General features: G+C 36.9%; 1 protein-coding gene across 1 annotated transcript in view; it reads right to left on the bottom strand.

Annotated features, from left to right (window-relative positions):
- The window catches only part of CSAD (cysteine sulfinic acid decarboxylase), a 144,009-nt gene extending 134,972 nt beyond the window's left edge, over positions 1–9,037 (bottom strand). Inside the window, exons 1-2 of the mRNA XM_053708322.1 lie at positions 8,922–9,037; positions 470–596 (exon numbers count right to left, since the gene is read on the bottom strand). Of these exons, the coding sequence (XP_053564297.1) occupies positions 470–596; positions 8,922–8,963 (169 nt within the window). The 5' untranslated portion in view covers positions 8,964–9,037. The remainder of the gene's footprint in view (positions 1–469; positions 597–8,921) is intronic.
- Positions 9,038–20,754: the final 11,717 nt, after the last annotated feature.

Consider the following 20,754-nt stretch of genomic DNA (forward strand, 5'->3'; position numbering starts at 1 on the left):
AATTACACAAATGCATATATGCCTAATAATATTTACTAAGAAATTCAATATTTAACTGTCATAGTCGAGGACAATTTAAACTTGAATTTTTTTTATAACTAAGTCAATTAGAAAACCACATTATACATTTTAAAACAAAAACACTGAAATCACATGTAGATAGAAAAGTTATTGTGCACAGCGGGAATTAATGGTTGATAGATATAGACTCACAGTGTACGTACACAGCATTAAATTAAATAAAACTCAATATTAAAATGCGCATAAATGTGTTTCATTTTTTATAAGAAGCATTATTATGTATTAGCACAAATGTATGTTAGCACAGTTTCAGTGATAGCTATTACTGAGCATTAAGCATATGTATATATGCCTTGTTCATCTTCATTCAAACACTAATTCTGCTCAGTTTGCTGTTGGTAGCATGTATTCATTATTGGTAATGCAAATTGGGTAATCTCCAAAATACCTGTTTTGACACTGAGCCTAATGATGTCTCTACAGTAACCTAGCAATGTCTCCTGGCACTCCCCACTAGTGCGAAGTTTGAAGTCTAGAGTTCTCAGTAGTTCCTCTGGCTCCATCCACTCACACACCTATAAAGGGAACAAAAATCAGATATGCAGTTTCAAAACGTAGATACTGTGTAGTAAATACTCCATCTCTACCATGAACTTTTTTATATCCCAATACTTTACAGCAAACTTTTACAAGGGGGTCTAAAATACCAGTATTTCCTTGGAAGAGACACTACAAAATTGTTCAGTTAGGATTAATTCTTATTTCCTATTTTTCAAAGAAAACAGCACACTTGGAGGCTGGAATTGATGTTATTTGGAATTATTTTTCTTATTTCCTATACCAGGGTACCCAAGCTATGGGTGCAGGCAACATCCATCACTCCAAAGGTTGTTGTTTAGCCATCAGCACCACTGAGCAGAAAATAGACCTAAATTATTATTAGTTTTTTTTAATCAAACAAGCAGTTCAAGGCTTCTCATTAGGTAATGCAACTCTTGTATTTATACTAATTTAATTATACAAATTTGAGATGTTAATGCAGTTAAATTAAATTAAAAGGACAGTCTTTATCATCAAATTTTCTTTGTGCTCTTGGTATTCTTTGTTGAAAGTTAAACCTAGTTAGGTTCATATCCTAATTGCTAAGCCCTTGAAGGCCGCCTCTTATCTCAGTGCATTTTGACAGATTTCACAGCTAGAGGGTAGTAGTTCATGTGTGCCATATAAATATAATTGTGCTCACTCCCGTGGAAGTATTTATAAGTCAGCACTGATTGGCTAAATTGCAAGTTTATCAAAATAACTGAAATAAGGAGGCAGTCTGCAGAGGCTTAGATACAAGGTAATCACAGAGGTAAAAAAGTATATTAATATAACCTTGTTGGTTATGCAAAACTGGGGAATGGGTAACAAAGGTATTACCGGTAGCTATCTTTTTAAACAATAATAATTCTGGAGTAGACTGCCCATTTAATTATAGGGCCATGGTACCCAAATGTTGAAACACTTGAAAGTGATGCAGCATAGCTGTAAAATGCGGACTAGAAAATATCACCTGACTATGTATAAAAGAAAGATATTTTACCTCAAAATGTCCTAAGTATTCACACTCCATTGTGAAGGACTTTAAGCAGCAAATGAGTTTGCCTGTCTTGGGACCTGCAAGGGAGTGAGCCTCATGCACACTCATGTTATTTCCCTATTCAGTTTAAGGAAGTTTACTATGAAATCTCATGAAAGTTCAGTGAAATCTCATGAGATCACAGTAAAAGAGTTCATGACCTCAGCACTGTTGATGCTGATTGGCTGCAGTTCATTTCTTCATTTTTTTTTTTTTACCTGCAGCTAAACAGCAGCTGAAGTATAACTTTTTACACAGCACTTACTCTGGTGAGCTGAGGAAATTGTGAGGTAAAATATCTTCCTTTTTTACATAGAGATGCTCAGGTGATATTTACCTGTCAGCTGTTTACAGTTATACTGCATCACTTTCAAATGATTTAGCATATGAGTATTATGTCCCTTTAATAGCAACTAACTTCCTTTGTAATTTTAATTTAATTTAAAGTGAATGTCAACTTTCATGAATCAGTGCCTGTTTTTTTTTTAAAAAAACTATAAAAAACAGGGGCACTTTCATTCATGAAAGTTTACATTGCACTGGATTTTACAAATGCTTACCTTCTTCTCCTGAAACACTGTATCGCTGATCGCCCCGCCTGCTTCTTCCTGCTGTACTAACACAGCAATGGCGAAACCGGCTTCCTCCAATCACAGCATGGTCTCACCAGATGAACGCTCCTGGGGGGGAAGCCGTGATTGGAGAGAGACGATTTCATCATTGCTGACGAAATACAGAGGAGCTGCAGGCGTGGGATCGGCGATCCGGTGTTTCAGGAGAAGAAGGTATTTGTAAAATCCGGTGAAATGTAAACTTTCATGAATGAAAGTGCCCCTATTTTTAATAGTTTTTTAAAAAAACAGGCACTGATTCATGAAAGTTGACATTCACTTTAACTAGCCTTTTTTTTTTTTTTACAACTTTACTCCTTAGCAGGTCTAATGATACAAACAGATCATTGCATTTATTTTGTTTGCTCAAGAACAAGTGATAAATGCCCACCAAAACATATTTATTTCAGCACTGGTGTAGTAGCATGGTGTATTTAGCTCCACTCTCAGTGTTCAGTGTACTGTATTATTTATATATTAACATAAATATAATTATTGAAAAAAAATAGAGATTGAAAATGTGCAAAACAGTAATGAATGACAGACGGTTGCAAATATATTATAGCACCATATTGAAAAATGTATAGTTAAAGAGATGGACTTTAATGCAGGGTTAAGATATCGTTATATCAAATATTGTGTTAGGTCATGTTCCAGCCCTATATGGCAGCCAATGGGATAACACGATTAGTTCCGATATTAATCCTAAAGTTGCGACATTTAATTTGAAAAAACATAATTTATGTAAGAACTTACCTGATAAATTAATTTCTTTCATATTGGCAAGAGTCCATGAGCTAGTGACGTATGGGATTTACAATTATACCAGGAGGGGCAAAATTTCCCAAACCTCAAAATGCCTATAAATACACCCCTCACCACACCCACAATTCAGTTTAACAAATAGCCAAGCAGTGGGGTGATAAAGAAAGGAGTAGAAAGCATCAAAAAAGGAAATTTGGAAATAATTGTGCTTTATACAAAAAATCATAACCACCATAAAAAGGGTGGGCCTCATGGACTCTTGCCAATATGAAAGAAATTAATTTATCAGGTAAGTTCTTACATAAATTATGTTTTCTTTCATGTAATTGGCAAGAGTCCATGAGCTAGTGACGTATGGGATAGCAATACCCAAGATGTGGATCTCCACTCAAGAGTCACTAGAGAGGGAGGGAATAAAACAAAAACAGCCATTTTCCGCTGAAAAAATTAATCCACAACCCAAAAAATAAGTTTATTTTCATAATTGAAAGAAAAAAAAACTTAAATCAAAAGCAGAAGAATCAAACTGAAACAGCTGCCTGAAGAACTTTTCTACCAAAAACTGCTTCCGAAGAAACAAATACATCAAAACGGTAGAATTTAGTAAATGTATGCAAAGAGGACCAAGTTGCCACTTTGCAAATCTGATCAACTGAAGCTTCATTCTTAAAAGCCCACGAAGTGGAGACTGATCTAGTAGAATGAGCTGTAATTCTCTGAGGCGGGGCCTGACCCGACTCCAAATAAGCTTGATGAATCCTAAGCCAAGGAAATAGCAGAAGCCTTCTGACCTTTCCTAGGACCAGAAAATAAAACAAATAGACTGGAAGTCTTCCTGAAATCTTTAGTAGCTTCCACATAATATTTCAAAGCTCTTACCACATTCAAAGAATGTAAGGATCTTTCCAAAGAATTCTTAGGATTAGGACACAAGGAAGGGACAACAATTTCTCTACTAATGTTGTTAGAATTCACAACCTTAGGTAAAAATTGAAAAGAAGTCTGCAAAACTGCCTTATCCTGATGAAAAATCAGAAAAGGAGACTCACAAGAAAGACCAGATAGCTCAGAAACTCTTCTAGCAGAAGAGATGGCCAAAATGAACAACACTTTCCAAGAAAGAAGTTTAATGTCCAAAGAATGCATAGGTTCAAATAGAGAAGCCTGTAAAGCTTTCAGAACCAAATTAAGACTCCAAGGAGGAGAAATTAATTTAATAACAGGCTTAATACAAACTAAAGCCTGTACAAAACAGTGTATATCAGGAAGTATAGCAATCTTTCTGTGAAATAAAACAGAAAGAGCGGAGATTTGTCCTTTCAAGGAACTTGCAGACAAACCATTATCCAAACCATCCTGAAAAACTGTAAAATTCTAGGAATTCTAAAAGAATGCCAGGAGAATTTATGAGAAGAACACCATGAAATGTAAGTCTTCCAAACTCTATAATAAATCTTTCTAGAGACAGATTTACGAGCTTGTAACATAGTATTAATCACTGAGTCAGAGAAACCTCTATGACTTAGTACTAAGCGTTCAATTTCCATACCTTCAAATTTAATGATTTGAGATCCTGATGGAAAAACGGACCTTGAGATAGTAGGTCTGGCCATAACGGAAGTGGCCAAGGCGGGCAACTGGACATCCGAACCAGATCCACATACCAAAACCTGTGTGGCCATGCTGGAGCCACCAGCAGCACAAATGATTGTTCCATTATTATTTTGGAGATCACTCTTGGAAGGAGAACTAGAGGCGGAAAAATATAAGCAGGATGATAACACCAAGGAAGTGTCAGCGCATCTACTGCTTCCGCCTGTACATCCCTGGACCTGGACAGGTATCTGGGAAGTTTCTTGTTTAGATGAGAGGCCATGAGATCTATCTCTGGAAGACCCCACATCTGAACAATCTGAGAAAATACATCTGGATGGAGAGACCACTCCCCTGGATGTTAAGTCTGGCGGCTGAGATAATCTGCCTCCCAATTTTCTACACCTGGGATATGTACTGCAGAGATTAGACATACTTCTTTCATAGCTTGGGGACTGTGAGTCCCACCCTAATGATTGACATATGCCACTGTTGTGATATTGTCTGTCTGAAAACAAATGAACGGTTCTCTCTTTAACAGAGGCCAAAACTGAAGAGCTCTGAGAATTGCACGGAGTTCTAAAATATTTATTGGTAATCTCACCTCTTGAGATTTCCAAACCCCTTGTGCTGTCAGAGATCCCCAATCAGCTCCCCAACCTGAAAGACTGGCATCTGTTGTGATCACAGTCCAGGTTGGCCGAACAAAAGAAGCCCCTTGAACTAAACCATGGTGATCTATCAACCATGTCATAGAGTGTCGTACATTGGGATTTAAGGATATTAATTGTGATATCTTTGTATAATCCCTGCACCATTGGTTCAGCATACAAAGCTGTAGAGGTCTCATGTGAAAACGAGCAAAGGGGATCGCGTCCAATGCTGAAGTCGTGAGACCTAAAACTTCCATGCACATAGCCACTGATGGGAACGACTGAGACTGAAGGTGCCGGCAGGCTGCAACCAATTTTAAACTTCTCTTGTCTGTTAGAGACAGAGTCATGGACACTGAATCTATCTGGAAGCCTAAAAAGGTGACCCTTGTCTGAGGAATCAAGAAACTTTTTGGTAAATTGATCCTCCAACCATGTTTCCAAAGAAACAACACTAGTTGATTCGTGTGAGATTCTGCAGTACGTAAAGACTGAGCAAGTACCAAGATATCATCCAAATAAGGAAACACCGCAATACCCTGTTCTCTGATTACAGAGAGTAGGGCACCCAGAACCTTTGAGAAGATTCTTGGAGCTGTTGCTAGGCCAAATGGAAGAGCAACAAATTGGTAATGCTTGTTTAGAAAAGAGAATCTCAGAAACTGATAATGTTCTGGATGAATCGGAATATGAAGGTATGCATCCTGCAAGTCTATTGTGGACATATAATGTCTTTGCTGAACAAAAGGCAGAATAGTCCTTATAGTCACCATCTTGAAAGTTGGTACTCTTACATAACGATTCAAAATTTTCAGATCCAGAACTGGTCTGAATAAATTTTCCTTTTTTGGGACAATGAATAGATTTGAATAAAACCCCAAACCTTGTTCCTGAAGAGGAACTGGCATGATTACCCCTGAAGACTCCAGGTCTGAAACACACTTCAGGAAAGCCTGAACTTTTACTGGATTTGCTGGGATACGTGAGAGAAAAAATCTTCTCACAGGAGGTCTTACTCTGAATCCTATTCAATACCCTTGAGAGACAATGCTCTGAATCCATTGATTTTGGACAGATTTTATCCAAATATCCTTGAAAAACCTTAATCTGCCCCCTACCAGCTGAGCTGGAATGAGGGCCGCACCTTCATGCGGACTTAGGGGCTGACTTTGGTTTCCTAAATGGCTTGGATTTATTCCAATTTGAGGAAGGCTTCCAATTGGAAGCAGATTCCTTGGGGAGAGGATTGAGTTTTTGTTCCTTATTCTGACAAAAGGAACTAAAACGGTTAGAAGCCTTAGATTTACCCTTAGGTTTTTTATCTTGAGGCAGAAAAACTCCCTTTCCCCCAGTGACAATTGAAATAATAGAATCCAACTGAGAACCAAATAAATTATTACCTTGGAAAGAAAGAGATAGTAATCTAGATTTAGATGTCATATCAGCATTCCAAGATTTAAGCCACAAAGCTCTTCTAGCTAATATAGCTAAAGACATAGATCTAACATCAATTTTGATAATATCAAAAATGGCATCACAAATAAAATGATTAGCATATTGCAGTAAGCGAATGATGCTAGATAAGTCAGAATCCAATTCCTGTTGCGCTAAATTCTCCAACCAGAAAGTTGATGCAGCCGCAACATCAGCCAAAGAAATTGCAGGTCTAAGAAGATGACCTGAATATAAATAGGCCTTCCTTAGATAAGATTCAAGCTTCCTATCTAAAGGATCCTTAAAGGAAGTACTATCTTCCATAGGAATAGTGGTACGTTTAGCAAGAGTAGAAATAGCCCCATCAACTTTGGGGATTTTTTCCCAAAACTCTATAGATTTTTCTGGTAAAGGATACAATTTTTTAAACTTTGAAGAAGGAATAAAAGAAGTACCAGGCTTATTCCATTCCTTAGAAATCATATCAGAAATAGCCTCAGGAATAGGAAAAACCCCTGGAGAAACCACAGGAGGTTTAAAAACAGCATTTAAACGTTTATTAGACTGAACGTCAAGAGGACTGGTTACCTCAATATCCGAAGTAATTAACACTTCTTTTAATAAAGAACGCATATACTCTATTTTAAATAAATAAGTAGATTTGACAGTGTCAATGTCTGAGGAAGGATCTTCTGTATCAGATAGATCCTCATCAGAAGAGGATAAATTATTATGTTGTTGGTCATTTGAAATTTCATCAACTAAATGAGAAGTTTTAAAAGACCTTTTACGTTTATTAGAAGGTGGAAATGCAGACAAAGCCTTCAAGATAGAATCAGAAACAAATTCTTTAAAATTTACAGGTATATCATGCACATTAGAAGTTGAAGGAACTGCAACTGGCAATGTACTATTACTGATGGATACACTATCTGCATGTAAAAGTTTATCATGACAACTATTACAAATGACATTCGGCGAAATAATTTCAACAATTTTACAACAAATGCACTTAGCTTTGGTAGAACCGATGTCAGGCAGCAATGTTCCAGCAGAAACTTCTGAGGCAGGATCAGATTGAGACATCTTGCAAAATGTAAGAGAAAAAACAACATATAAAGCAATATTATCTATTTCCTTATATGACAGTTTCAGGAATGGGAAAAAATGCAAATAGCATAGGCCTCTGATAGAGAAAAAATCAAGAGGCAAACATCAATGGGGTATTGAAATAATGAAAAAGTTTGGCACCACGTATGACGCACAAATGTAACGTAAACTTTTTTGGCGCCAAAAATAACCGGAAATGACACACTCATGTCACTAATGACACAACCATGTGAAAGGTCTCGGCGTCAAGTATGACGCCGGAAATGACGCAGATGCGTCATAGACGTATTTTTCCGCGCCAAAAATATTTTCGCACCAAGAATGACGCAATAAAGTTTAGCATTTGACGCACCCGCGGGCCTAATGCTGCCCGCAATTTGCAAGAAGTAGTCAATTGAAAAAAGACTAAACCCCAGGTAAGAAAAAAAATTATTTAAAAAAAAGGAAATACATGAACCTGACTCATGGCAAATATAAGTACAATACATATATTAGAACTTTATATAAATGTATAAAGTGCCAAACCATAGCTGAGGTGTCTTAAGAAATAAAAACATACTTACCCAAAGACACCCATCCACATATAGCAGATAGCCAAACCAGTACTGAAACAGTTATCAATAGCGGTAATGGTAAATTGAGAGTATATCGTCGATCTGAAAAGGGAGGTAGGAGATGAATCTCTACGACCGATAACAGAGAACCTATGAAATAGACCCCCGTTAGGGAAATCATCGTATTCAATAAGTGATACTCCCTTCACGTCCCTCTGACATTCGCTGTACTCTGAGAGGAATCGGGCTTCAACAATGCTGAGAAGCGCATATCAACGTAGAAATCTTAGCACAAACTTACTTCACCACCTCCATAGGAGGCAAAGTTTGTAAAACTGAATTGTGGGTGTGGTGAGGGGTGTATTTATAGGCATTTTGAGGTTTGGGAAACTTTGCCCCTCCTGTTAGGATTGTATATCCCATACGTCACTAGCTCATGGACTCTTGCCAATTACATGAAAGAAATCTTAACTCTGTGACATTTAAATTGTCAACTTTTCCAAGTCACAATATTTAGATTATTACATTTTTGTTTGTATTTTTGTTACTTTTTGCTTACCTTATTGCTTCTATCAGTGCCCTTCTGTACTGCTTCCTGCATTAGGATATTAAAAGCTTCTTTCAAAAATCCATCTTCTGTGCCAAATTTATGGACAGAGGAACTCTCTTCAGCCATCAAAGTCTTTGTGTGGTATCCTATGTAAAATATAAAAAAAAGTCTGTTATGAACAACCAATCAATGATACATATAATAGTATATGTGCAGCATGAGAACCTAAGCCGGTGTTTGTATACATTAAGCTGCCATTTATATAACATATTGAGAACAGTTACACAATAATGGGAGACCTGTTTAAATACTTACAACGTTACTTAAAAATAATAGCTATAGTAGTTATAAACCTCTGTTGCTGTATGTAAGATTATAGCGGATATCGATCTGCATTACTCAAAATTACTAATAGAGTTACTAACTGACAACAATGAGGTTTACAATAGATCACTGATTATGTTACATACTATGATAGAATTAGTTACACATAGTGCTATCATATAAATTCAGTGTATCCAACTATAGTAAATTATATTGTATCGTTGATAAAGTATAAATGTGAATATCGAAGTGTACAGACACTCTCAGTCCTCAAATAAATGGTATGCAAGCATTTAGAATAAAAACATTTTGCATCAGCGGTGCCATTTAAATTTATAAGTCTGGAAATTGGTGACTCAGTCCTATAATAATTTATATCTGAATAAGCACCAAGACTCATTGTGCATGAAATCGATAAGGATCCTTTAATTATGTGTCTAAATTAACTAAAGGTTGTCACATTGATAGTATAGATACACATATTACTATCATAATAACCTAGAGGATCCGGCTATATTGAGCTACACAGTAGCAATCCTGGTATACTAGTGTGGATACCAATGCTTATAGATATTCCAAGCCCCTAAACTTGTATACAGTCTTTTTAACAATTGTTATCAGAAGAACAATTTACTCCAGTGATGCCATTCTATTCTATTTATTTGGGAATTGGTGGCAGTCCTGATTTAGAATAATTTAATAACTTACTAGACTCAAATGGATCTTGCAATGATTTGCTAAAGTTGACCTACAAGTTATTATATTAACACTGTAGTGGCAGGAATATGTTTAGTTATATCTAGATATTACTAGCGTCCATTTTTTTGGACCTACTAGCTGACTAATAGCACCAGCCTATATTCAATCAGTTATTTAACTGTACCAATTACCTACTGACTTTTTAGTTTTAATTATACCCATTTTTAAATACGTTCTAATAAAGAAACATTTTTAACCTGTGTGATTTACAGTTCTCCAATATACAATTATCTCAGAGTTCTCAGGAGTGCTTTTTTAGTATCCTTGCTATTCAATGTTCTTTATTGAATACTAGTTTAGGGTTAAAAGATGAGACAGAGAGAAAACTTGTTATCATATAAGGGCCACAGTAAGAAACAAGGACAGAGAATAACAGGTGGAGATACAAAACAAAATAGTAGAAAAAAGTAAAGAGGGAAAGAGTTACAAAACATATATCTACTCATCTGATCTAAGCTTTTAAAATGTAGAATTCTAAAGTAATAGAAATTCCCCCTAGCTACCAGAGAGGGCTGCAGAGCATTATAGTAACATCTGGAAAACAATGGGTTAAAGTTAGAGGCTGTAAACCGCATATCTTTCTATCCATTACCGGCCCAGTTCTTGCGGTGACTCTTCTCGTGAACACTTTTCACTAGCTGTGCAGGTGCTTGGCACTGAGCAGAAATGGCCGATACTCTGCAAAGATATCTGATGCTGACACTCATTTCTTTTTGTGACAAAGCAGTAACTGTAAAACACAGCAAACAAGTGCTGCCAGCAACAGACCAAAATGCTTTACATTTTCAAGAGCAGGACATGATTAAGAAAAAAAAATGACAGAGAAAGCAAAAAGAGAAAGTTACTGTGGGAAAAACAAAGAAAAGACGTATACAACAAAGTGAAAGAATTGTTACCCAGAATATTTGCACAAGCAGAAAGACTTTTCAGGACATTAGCAGAACATGAAAAGAAGCATTTTAAGTGGTTACAAATTACAATGATAACAGAGAGACATTAATATCTAATGTAGAAAACATTTACCTGAATAGAAAAAACAATGTTGTAAGTCATTGAGGTGAGACTTACATTATAGTCAGACTTAAAGGGGCAAAGTACAGCAGCATTGAATACCGTACTGCTTAATTACCATAGTTCAGGAGATCAAATGCTTGTTGTAAGTGTGTTGTAGTTAGCATGTTATGACAGGGATGGTTTTACCCAACATTTAAAGGACCATTATAGTTAAAAAAAAAAATATTAAAAAACTTACAGATATCAAAATATAGAGTTTATTCTTTGGCTATATCTAGTCATAGGCTACTGGAAATTCCCAGCCATAGGCACCAGCATAATTGATTCTGAAAGAGTTTAACAAACTCAGGCCAAAATAAATATAGCTAAACTGGTAACAAGTATATAGGGCACCTTAACAGATTACAAATGGAGCACTAATTTATTGTGCGCCCGTAAACGGGTGGGCAATAAATAACCAACCATTATTACAATGCTCACCGTAGCAATTAGTGCTGTGAAAATTAACCAGAGATCAGATTTCTTGTTAAATTTAAAATTTTCCCCCAAATTGCCCCCAAAATAAACTGTATGGTGCCTTTAAAAAAATAAAAAAAATAAAAAAATTATCATCTTGAATTTTTAAAATAACTGCACAAAGCAGTTTTTACAGGTTAAAGCTAGGGGATGTGAGGTGTTAGAAAAGAAACACTGAAAAGTGCCTTTACATTGCGGTCTATGGGGACTATGTTTTCACTATAAATATATATGTATATTATTATTATTATTCTTTATTTATAAAGCACCAACAGATTCCGCAGCACTTGCCCATGGGTACAAGGATAAAAGTATAATAAAATACAATACAATAAAAGACAAAATTTTACAGACAAATACAGGGGGAATTGAGGGCCCCTTTCTTGTGGGTAGGAGGATGGGAAACAGGAGGTGGGGACTGCAAAGGTGAGAATGATATATAAGTGAGAAGTAGATGAGGGCAACTGTTAGGTAAGTGAAGTTCATTTGTTAATGAGTCGGGTGATAAGCTTCCCTGAACAAAAAGGTCTTTAGGGAGCGTTTAAAGGAGGAAAGGTTAGGGGAAAGTCTGACAGCTCAAGGAAGTGTGTTCCAAAGGGTTGGTGCCACACAAGAGAAGTCCTGTAGTCTAGCATGAGTGGAGGTTATGGTAGAGGACTCAAGGAGCAAGTCATTGTTGGATCTTAGGGGGCGGGCTGGAGTATATTTGTTGGCGAGTGAGGACAGGTAGGGTGGGGAAGCATTGGTGAGGGCTTTGTAGGTCAGGGTGAGAATTTTGAATTTAACTCTGCTGTGAATGGGGAGCCAGTGAAGGGACTCGCAGAGAGGTGCAGCAGAAACAGAGCGTCGAGAGAGGTGAATTAGCCTGGCAGATGCATTTAGGATGGATTGAAGGGGAGAGAGGTGGGAGAGAGGGAGGCCAGTTAGTAAGTTATTACAGTAGTCAAGTTGAGAAATTACCAGGGAGTGGATTAGTCGTTTAGTAGTTTCAGCACTCAGAAACGGACAAATTTTGGAGATATTGCATAGGTGGTTGCGGCAGGATGAAGAGAGCAATTGGATGTGGGGAATGAAGGACAGATTTGAGTCAAGTGTGACTCCAAGGCAGAGGACTTGAGGTGATGGGGAGATAGTGGTGCTGCCAACAGTGATGGAAAAATTAGAAACTGGAGTAGAGTTAGAGGGGGGGCATTAGAAGTAGTTTGGTCTTGGACCTGTTTATTTTTAGGTGGTGGGATGCCATCCAGGAGGAAATGCCAGATAAGCAGTCACTGATGTGAGAATTGACAGAAGGAGAGAGTGCAGGGGTGGAAAGGTAGATCTGGGTATCATCAGCATGGAGGTGATAGTTGAAGCCATAGCTGTTGATAAGTTTACCCAGTGAAGACGTGTAAATAGAGAAGAATAGAAGACCCAGGACAGAGCCTTGAGGTACTAAAACAGACAGAGGCAATAGAGAGGAAGAGTCACCAGCAAAAGAGATGGAGAAGGACCTGTTAGAGAGATAAGAATGAATCCAGGAGAGTGCAGTGTCACAGAGCCAAATAGAGCTGAGAGTCCGTAGGAGAAGGGGATGGTCAACAGTGTTGAAGGCAGCAGAGAGGTCAAGTAAGATGAGTATAGAGTGGTAGCCTTTGTTTTTAGCAGAAAGGAGATTGTTTGTAACCTTAGTGAGGGCAGTCTCAGTTGAGTGTTGGGGATGGAAGCCAGATTTCAGGGGGTCGAGCAATGAGTTGGAGGACAGGAAGTGGGTTAGGTGGTCGAAAACTAGTTTTTCAAGGATTTTTTAAGCTAGCGGGAGCAGTGATATGCTTATATACATATTTATGTGATGGTAGGCTCTTTACAGATCTGTACGTGAAGCCAACTGACAAAAACAGTTTACTACATTATAAAAGTTTCTATCTGAGAAATACAGTGAGATCCTTAACTAGGAGTCAATTGATGAGGGTGGATAGGATTGTGTCTGAGCATGAGAACTTAAAAGTGAGATTTTTTTAGATGTCAAAAAAGTTCACTGCCAGAGGTTATCCATCTAAGCTTTTATAGGATGAATTGCAATATATTACATCACAAACAGATAAGAAAAGGGATGTACAGAAATGAAAGAATAAACAGAAAACTAAAGAAAAAAAGGTTGATTTTGGTCATGGACCATAATGAATTCAATAAAGAAATAATGCGTATAGTGAGAACACATTGGCCAGTTTTACAGATGTGTCATCTAGAAATTAAGAAATTTTGTGTACCACCTAGACCAGCATATAGGAGGAGAAAAAATTTGAGGGATGCGTTAGTTCACACAGATTTAGGAAGTGCAAAGGGTTTCCATCAAAGTTAGAGGAATGGATGCTACCCTTGTTTGAATTGTGGTAATTGCAATTTAATGATCAAGGGATCACAATTTGCACATCCTCCCACAGGTAAATAATATCAGATTAGGGGATTTTTCACCTGCGATACAATATATGCAATATATGCAATATACCTGATTAAGTGTCTATGTGGGAGGATCTACATTGGTGAGACCACCCATAAGGAATAGAGAACCACCAGTTTCTGCAAATTTTTTACAATTTGGCCATAACATTAGCTAGCTTTGTTTCCAAATTATAGATAGGGTCCCTAGTCCATGCAGAGCGGGTGATAGAGAACTCCTCTTGCAGCAAAAAGAACCATTTTGGATCTATACATTTAATTCTATGCAACCAGTAGGGATGAATATAGAATAAGATTATCCTTTTTTTGTAATTTAGCTTTGTAGTTATGCATCTGTATATATTACTCAGCAAGTTATGAAACTAATAGATGTGATTTTAATGTGTAATTATATTTTATGATAAGGTAGTAATGTTTATTATGAAGCGATTTTAAATGTTATTATTGTGTAACATATTATTTGTACACTCGGGGGGGTATATGCAATTTACCTGCAATGTACCTGTGATTGGTTGACTGCATGAACACAGGGTTACAAATGAGTGCATTACCTGTTGCTGATTAAGCATGATTAAGGATATGTGATCCGAAACGTTGCTTGTAATAGTGACCCACTATATGGAATAAAGGTCTTTTTATCCACTAAGTGCTGCTGGCTGTTGGTCTTTTGAAAATTACAGGATTGTTGCAGTGTCCTGAACTCAGCGTGCCTTTACACAGACAGGTGCTGTACTCTTACTGGTGATTTTACATAAGGTAGATTTATTAAAGGTTGAGCTGTTTCTTAACTTCTGTTTCTGGTGAACCAGAAATGATGGGGTATCGATGCAGCATCCGCTGCTTGATAAAGCTACCCGTATATCTCTAACTCCCTGCCTCTCCCAACCTCCAAGAGTTGATTTTGTATGTTCTGTAAATGATTATTTATAAGGTTTTAATACATTTCAGATAGAGAGAATTTACCCATTTTCAATAACACCTGAGATAAACGAAATGGAGATCCGATCCAAAAATCAGTATTGTCTGTGATCACATTCCTCACATAGTGTCTCACTTGTAAAAATGCATAAAAGTGTTTGGTCGGACCGTCCCAAAAGAGTCCAGGGCCAGATGGGTTTTCTAATCAATATTATAAAACCTATAAGCAAATTCTAGCCCCTCATTTAGCTTAGGCATTCCAGGCAATAGACAAAATGTCTTTTTTTTTACAAGACACTATCTCTGCACACATAACTCTCATTCACAAAGTGGATAAACCTCCCACCGACCCAGGAAATTATTGCCCTATCTCTTTAATAAATACTGACGCAAAAATGTATGCCAAAATTCTAGCTAATAGAATAAATAAATTCCCCAGCTTATTCATGTAGATCGGCGTCGGGAGACCAGCAACAATACAATCAGGACTCTGCACCTGATAGGTCACGCTACAACAAAAGGATTGGAAATGTTCCCGGTCTCTACTGAAGCAGAAAAAGCATTCGATAGGATCAATTGGTCCTACCTATGTTCCACACTCAGAGGATTTGGAATTGGTCCACAAACGATTAAGCAAATATTTAGTTTGTACTGAGACCCCACAGCTAAGATCAAAGTTAACGGCACTTACTCAGACCCACTTCCCATAAACAATTACACAAGACAGGGGTGCCCGCTGTCTCCCATACTGTTCGCTATGGCAATGGAACTGTTAGCAGAGCACATTAGGTTAAATCAAGACATTAAAGGGATCAGTATAGGACCTAACGATTAAAAAATTAGCTTGAATGCAGATGATATCCTATTGACTATAACCGACCCTTCCAGGTTCATTCCATCCCTTTTGAAGGAGTTTCATAGATTTGATGAATTGTCACACTTCCACATCAACAACCAAAAATCAAACATTTTAAACATAAACATGAATCCCCAAAAATTCAAGGATATTTCTAAGATATGCCCTTACCAGCTCCAAACCCAAGATATAAAATACCTGGGTGTTAACTTAACACCAAGAATCTCTTCCTTATTCCAATTCAACTACCTCCCACTACTCAAAACTGGCAACAAAAGCCCTTCTCCTGGTGGAGGAGAATTCAAATAATTAAAATGTCTATCTTGCCACGTATTTTATATATGCTGCCAACACTACCAATCAATCTACCCGGTTCATATATAACACAACTACAATTAATACTAACTAAGTTTATCTGGAATGGTCGTAAACCTAGAGTAGCAAGGAAAACCATGTTCCGGTCAACACAAAGTGGAGGATTGGATGTCCCACACATACTGAGATACTACCAAGCAAACACGCTCCAGCGTATTCTAGACTGGCATACTAGTGCACGAGATAAAGATTGGATATCGCTTGATTCCCATATCCTTAAAACTTCATAAATAGGCCCTCTATGTTGGCTGCCCTCTACTTGCAGAACAATTTAAACAAAATTCTCTCCCCTTTATAGGCATATCTTCTATGTGTGGGACAACATTATCAAGCGAGTTCATGGAATTTCATCCCCTTTTTCTTCCCCTTATGTCCCCAATCTTCCAAAGCACAGAGCTATTAATTAACATTCATACAGCTACAGGCAACACTAACTGCACTGACTTGGGCTACTCTTCCCCAATAATATAATTTTTACATCAAGGGACACTGAAACCTATATGGGATTTAACAAATATACTAGGCGGTACCTTCACTAATTGGTTAAAATACAGACAACTGCAACATCTACTAAAATTATCCCCACACAGAACTGCACTTCTCCGCTCTACCACACGCTTTTAAGAATTATGTAGACAACACACTGCTCTAAAAGGTTCACTGTCCATAGCCTGGAGGATGATAGATGACCTTATATACAAAACGTTACCCAATTATACCCGAGGTTGGCAAAAGGAACTGGCAATAGAAATTCCCCAGAAAACATGGGCCAAGATCTTTGAGTATACACATAAATCCTCCATATTCACCCAAATATTGGAAATTAATTATAAAATGTCATCACCCACTAGATTAAAATTAATATACCACAATGCGGCACATCAATGCTGGAGGGACTGCAGAGAGACCGGAACAATGGTTCACATTTGGTGGTCATGTCCCCATTTAAGAGATTTCTGGATCTCTATTGAAAAATTCCTCACTAAACTATTCGATCCAGCATTTAAACTTACACCCATGATAGTTTGATGTAACGACAGATCCAAGCACAAATGTAAAATAAGGCAGCTCTTACTCCAGATTTGTCTAAATGGAGCAAAATCCCTAATTGCCAGAAAATGGAAATCTGCACTAATTCCCACTGTGGATGAATGGAAAAAACAAACTTAGGAATTGTTATCCCTCGAAGAATACTCTTACTTCAAAACAAACAGACTAGACATGTTCCACAATGTCAAATTTTATTGGGATACAATTACTGCACAATTTGTATTAACAAATTAACTAGTGTTTACCCCCAATTACCACACAATAGCTCATGCAGATAACTTCCCCTCCTCCGCTCCCCCTCTTAACCTCTCCCTAACCCCCCCCAAAAACGGTTGCTACCTCTCATCCTAAACCTTTTTGACCTCCTTAATTTATTTATTTTCCTTCTCTTTACTTTTTTTTATTTTATTTTTTTCTCAAGCTACTGATAACCAGCAGAGTTCTCCAAATATAATTTGCCATTCAAATAAGATGACATCCCAAGCTTTTATGTTGTTTTTAGTATTATAAAATGCTGTCTTTTACTTTTTGTCCTATTAACAATTAAATACGGAGAATCTATAATATATAGACCTCAGACACCACGATATTTAGTAGAATGAGACATGTATCACTTTTTTTGTAATAGTTAACATTGCTTTACGCTGTATATGTTTATAAAACCTCAATAAAATCTTTATAAATAAAAAAAAAAGTGTTTGGTCGGAAGGTGATATTCCCCTGTAGGGACGTGAGTGTTTTGAGTACCTGTAATAGGTGATGTAATACTGCACCTACAGTATGTTATTCAATCCCTTACCTTCCCAGAGAGCGTAGGGTAGGGTATCGTCCCCAGAGAGCGTAGGGTATCGTCCCCAGCAGGAAAGTCAGGATTCCCCTTAATAGGGAGGTTACTCGATGAGGTATGAAATCTAGTAGACTTTTCTAAAATTCAATGTGCCTGCCAACATGCCCGAAGGGGATCCCTATATAATACATTTTCACCAAATTGTTTAAGACCATCTGAGGTAGACATATGGGGTACGTAAGATAGAGCAATGCACAATTATTATTTATTTTGCCTGTTGTTTTTTTCTGCAGACGGGCTGGAGTTCGTTCTATTGAATTCATAACTCTAAATCTCCTGAATGCTGCCCAGGGATTGTTTGATAAGTACAGGAACTTATTTATATCTGTTTTTAATTTCCACAACAAAAGAGACAAGATAAACAATACTACAGGCTTGTTAAGGGATGTCAATGAACTGGAAAACAATGCAAAAATCACATTTTATTCTCAATTTTCTATTGTGATGCAGTAATCAATTTTGATGTATAAATAAAATTATTTAATATAACTTAAAGATTGGCATATCTGTACCTTGTTCCTGCAATGGCCCTGTGTGACTATGTCTAATAACTAGTTGTTACAGTGGGTATTGAAAAGAATCAAATTTTGTTGCTTTGCAGCCTGAAATAAAGACAGACAGATTTTGTTTATCGAGTTGTAATTACTCACTGCAACTTATAACATCCAAGTGAAAGATATAACACCAACATGTATTGAAGATTAATAATTCATTTGGAATACAATATTTATATTAATTGGAATAATAATAATTATTTATGAAAGAATTCGCTTGTGAGAAAGTCAGCTCAATTCAACAACTTTATTAGTCACAGCACCCAAAATCTTAGATCACACACAATACAAAAATTCTATGCTTCTGTATATGGTACCATTAAAATGAGTTACATTAAATACATTACATAAAACACATTGACATACTGTAACTGCATACAATTTCTTACATCAAATCCAAACAGACATGAAAACAATTTTATAGTAAAGTAAGTAAGTGCATAAGATTATATTTACCTCTGGGGCCCCAGAAAGTAGTCTGCCTCTCTTCTCTCTGTTTTCCCTTCTCTTCCTCTTCTTTCTCCTCCTATCTCACCTCCTTCTATCCCCATAACTTATATACATATTCTGGAGATTTAGAGACAGACCTCCACAAGGTGACACTCCCCAAAATGAATATTCTTGTTACTATTTCAAATGGCTAAGTGTGTGTGATTGGCTGTTATAATGGATGAGAGGTCTCAATGTATATTTTTGATCCTGAAGGAATTTGTATCTCTGCAATTACCTATTCTCTAGCCATTTCTGACTTTTGGACAGCTGCTTGTTAAAGGGACAGTCAGATAGGGCATGCAATTTTAAACAACTTTCCAATTTACATTTATCACCAATTTTGCTTTGTTCTCTTGGTATTCTTAGTTGAAAGCTAAACTTAGGGAGTGTTATATGATAATTTCTTAGACTGTGAAGGCCGCCTCTTATTACATGCTTTTACATGCTTTTACATTAAATATGTTTATAAATTTGTCTAAATACCTTGCACTGTGCTTTCTTTTTTGTTCCGAAGCTATTGGCGTCCAAAAAAATGAAAATTTCCAAACCCACTGTGAGGTTAATTTGCATTAGCCAATCAAGGTGGGCAACCTGTGTTCTCTTTTCGCCGCATTAAATACATTACATAAAACACATTGACATACTGTAACTGCATACAATTTCTTACATCAAATCCAAACAGACATGAAAACAATTTTATAGTAAAGTAAGTAAGTGCATAAGATTATATTTACCTCTGGGGCCCCAGAAAGTAGTCTGCCTCTCTTCTCTCTGTTTTCCCTTCTCTTCCTCTTCTTTCTCCTCCTATCTCACCTCCTTCTATCCCCATAACTTATATACATATTCTGGAGATTTAGAGACAGACCTCCACAAGGTGACACTCCCCAAAATGAATATTCTTGTTACTATTTCAAATGGCTAAGTGTGTGTGATTGGCTGTTATAATGGATGAGAGGTCTCAATGTATATTTTTGATCCTGAAGGAATTTGTATCTCTGCAATTACCTATTCTCTAGCCATTTCTGACTTTTGGACAGCTGCTTGTTAAAGGGACAGTCAGATAGGGCATGCAATTTTAAACAACTTTCCAATTTACATTTATCACCAATTTTGCTTTGTTCTCTTGGTATTCTTAGTTGAAAGCTAAACTTAGGGAGTGTTATATGATAATTTCTTAGACTGTGAAGGCCGCCTCTTATTACATGCTTTTACATGCTTTTACATTAAATATGTTTATAAATTTGTCTAAATACCTTGCACTGTGCTTTCTTTTTTGTTCCGAAGCTATTGGCGTCCAAAAAAATGAAAATTTCCAAACCCACTGTGAGGTTAATTTGCATTAGCCAATCAAGGTGGGCAACCTGTGTTCTCTTTTCGCCGCATTTCCGGGTACAGGGATCATTGATAACGCATACGCTCTGATTAGCCCAATGTCTATGCATGCGCTATATATATTTTTTATCAAAATCAATTACGTATGCTATATCGGTGGCATGCGTTATTCTATGCTAATTTCCTAAGATAATTTATGCACCAGAGGAGCTTTCTAGACCGCCCTTTGATGGGGGCTGGAAGAAGTGACGTAACGAATAAGACTTTAATTTTTATTACATGATCGGAGCTTTGTTTTTAGTAAATTGAATAACTTATTATTACAGCATTGATTTATTTTATTTGAAAAAAAAATAATAAAAAATT

This window comes from Bombina bombina, chromosome 3, assembly GCF_027579735.1.
Source record: "Bombina bombina isolate aBomBom1 chromosome 3, aBomBom1.pri, whole genome shotgun sequence".
In the NCBI taxonomy this organism is placed as follows: Eukaryota; Metazoa; Chordata; class Amphibia; order Anura; family Bombinatoridae; genus Bombina; species Bombina bombina.